The sequence below is a fragment of the Megascapheus bottae genome, chromosome X (assembly GCF_031878675.1).
Source record: "Megascapheus bottae isolate mThoBot1 chromosome X, mThoBot2.hap1, whole genome shotgun sequence".
Lineage (NCBI taxonomy): Eukaryota > Metazoa > Chordata > Mammalia > Rodentia > Geomyidae > Megascapheus > Megascapheus bottae.
The window spans coordinates 24,716-27,350 of record NC_143547.1 but is presented as its reverse complement, the minus strand read 5'-3'; the positions used below and the strand labels follow the sequence as shown (position 1 = coordinate 27,350).

The window sequence follows — 2,635 nt, the reverse complement described above, 5'->3', positions numbered from 1 at the left end:
AGTGAATGCCCCATATGTATGATTGTTTTCTTTTATGGTCTTAACATCCAACTCATATAGATTAACTCATTCTTGTTTTGACCCAGAAGAATATTTTTGGAAATTCCACAGTAGTTTTGAGCATTTCTCTGTGTGTGGACGCTGACGTTACGCCTAACTTTTCTCTGTGAAATCCTGCCAGGCAAGCATCTCTTTGCATAGCCTTTAGCGGCAGATGCTTGGCTTTCAATAGATGATGAGAATTTTTGTTGTTGGATAAGCCAGAGGGACATTTCAACTCGTGACAGATCCTGTCAGCTTCTCCTCCCAATCCTCTTACACCAACCGGACAGTGTCCTGCGCGGCTGTGTGTGCAGGCGAGCACCTGCTAAGGGATGGTCCTGCCCTGGCCTTGGATTTCAAGCCTCCCCGACCTAGACAGGACACTTGCATGGACACAGAATGCTTACGATAGCTGTCAGACCATGGACGTGAGCGCTAGCATAGGTCACCGCTCCGTGTCGCCCTGCTGACGCTCGCTTCTTTCTCCTCTCCCCGCTTTCTTCCATGGCGCTCCCGGTCTGACCTCAAGGATCCTCAAATTGACGTTCTGGTTCTCAGAAATGAAACAAGGAAGAATGGAGTTCGCTGCCCTGGTTTGTACGTACATCACGTGGGCTCTGGGCATTATACTGGCAATTAGTCGACACTGGCGTATTTGGGAATTTGATGCCAACCAAGTTGAGGTGGTTTTCATCGGGCTCTGGAAAGTTTACTATTACCAGACATGGAACGGCTCGGATTCCCTGATCAGTGCGACCATGCACAGCAACGGCAACGACAGCTGGGTCATCCCCCCAGAAATCCTGTACGGAAGAGATCTCATCCTGCTGGCCAGCTTCATGAACTCGGTGGTCCTGATCTTCAGCACGGAAGCCATCTTGGTCAGTTGGATTAAGGCGCCATACCCAGATTTCCTGCGCTCTCACTACAACATTTCCGTGCTCTTCCTACTGCTAAGCAGCTTCTGCACGCTCACGGCTGTGTTCTGGAACCATATTGTCGACTTTTATGGGCACAGCACCTTCGAATTTACCAGCACATTCCCGGTTCGGAAAAATGAAGTGTACACCAAGCACCTCTCCTATGTGCTGCCCCTGGGGATTTTCACCGTGACCCTGTCCCTCTCCACCGCAGCCATGTATCTCCACGAAACCTGTGCCCTGAGAGAGGAGGCCAGCTCGTCTCCGGTGATGGCTCAATACCAGCCCTAAGTGAGGGCAGCACTGATGAGGGCTGCCACGGGGGGAAATCTGCCCAGTAACCAGCTGTACCCAAGTCCTCCGAGAACCCACGATTTTGGTACCCGTATGCTCGTGGAAAATAAAAGACCAAAATGTTATCGCACAGCGTCTAATCCCTCTGTTTTCCTACTCCGTAAGGCCCTCCCTGTCCTGGAAGGTTTTCTTTCTCTACCCCAACTCAGCATAGCAACAACGCCTATGCACAAACAGCCCCATTCCCAAGTAGGGGGAAATTCTGGTATAAGGCAAGCTTGTGCTACCAACAAAACCAGCTGCAAGGCGACAGTTTGCAAAAGAACGGGCCTAAGCACAATGGCACCAACCCCATTTCCACCTTACAGGTCGTGAAGGTGGTGGAATCGGTGGGACCTGGCAGGTTTCTTAGCCGTGCACCGGTGACACTGTGGGTTGGGATCCTCTGGGGTACAGAGGCTGTGAACTGCAGGTGTTTTGTTACATCGTTGGAGCTGCTGCTTGTCTACACTTAAATACCAGTAAATATCAGTCTTTTGCCCCAGCTGTGGACACAATGTGTCCAGACATCCCCCCGTGGTCCACTAGGGGAAAAGTGGGTCCTGGGGGAGCTAGTGCGCCCGGATGTACCAATGAGCCAGGCTGGTGAGTCTCTTGCTGCTTGTGTAGAGGGTCTTGTGGACACTGCGGACCAAACAGAGCTGTTTGGCTATGGGAGGGGTGTACTGATGGCGTTGCTTGCTCTTCCAGGGGACATTTGGCAATTCCAAGATCAAGGAAAAGTGTCATCTTCAATGTGCCACACTTGATTATAGGTTTGCATAAGTGGACAGGAGAGACATGGTAAGCACCCACCCCTCTCTGGGGCCTCAAGTCAGCCAAGCGCCATTAGAGCACTGCTACATAATGTTAAGGCGGTGTGACTGATTGCCACACTTGGTGGTGACCCACTTGGTTGTAAGTAACTCTTTTGAAAGTGTCTTTTTCATGTACACGTGCTGAGGTATTAGGGATGGGGAATGGGTTGGCTCCTTCAATTGACAGCTATTAGTGTTTCCCAGGGGCTTGGCTGCCTTGAGGAAAGGACTGCCACCCACGCAACCGAACTGCCATCGTGCCAGCACCACCCACTTCTTTTTGTGTGTGTCAGAACTGGGGCTCGAACTCGGTCTTGAGTTCTCCCCAGGCCTTTGCACTCATGCTTGGCGCTTCACCACTTGAGCCAAGCCTCCAGGTCTAGCTTTGGCTGGTTCATTGGGGATAAGACTCTCAGATATGCCTGCCTCGGCTAGCTTGAAGAGTGATCCTTAGGTCTCAGTCTCTAGCTTGAATAGTGATCCTTAGGTCTCAGCCTCGGGGTGGCCAGCGTTGGAATGTGA

At 51.4% G+C, this 2,635-nt stretch overlaps 1 protein-coding gene across 1 annotated transcript; it reads left to right on the top strand.

The window, feature by feature from the left end:
- The first annotated feature begins 577 nt into the window (after positions 1–577).
- Positions 578–1,253, top strand: LOC150040351 (uncharacterized). The gene has a single exon (XM_090326562.1). It carries the CDS (start codon positions 603–605, stop codon positions 1,251–1,253), a length of 651 nt encoding a protein of 216 aa, XP_090182688.1. The 5' UTR covers positions 578–602.
- The last annotated feature ends 1,382 nt before the right edge of the window (positions 1,254–2,635 follow it).

What these genes read in the sequence shown, in the direction of transcription:
- LOC150040351 (XM_090326562.1), top strand. Translation starts at nt 603, where the DNA reads ATGAAACAAGGAAGAATGGAGTTCGCTGCCCTGGTTTGTACGTACATC.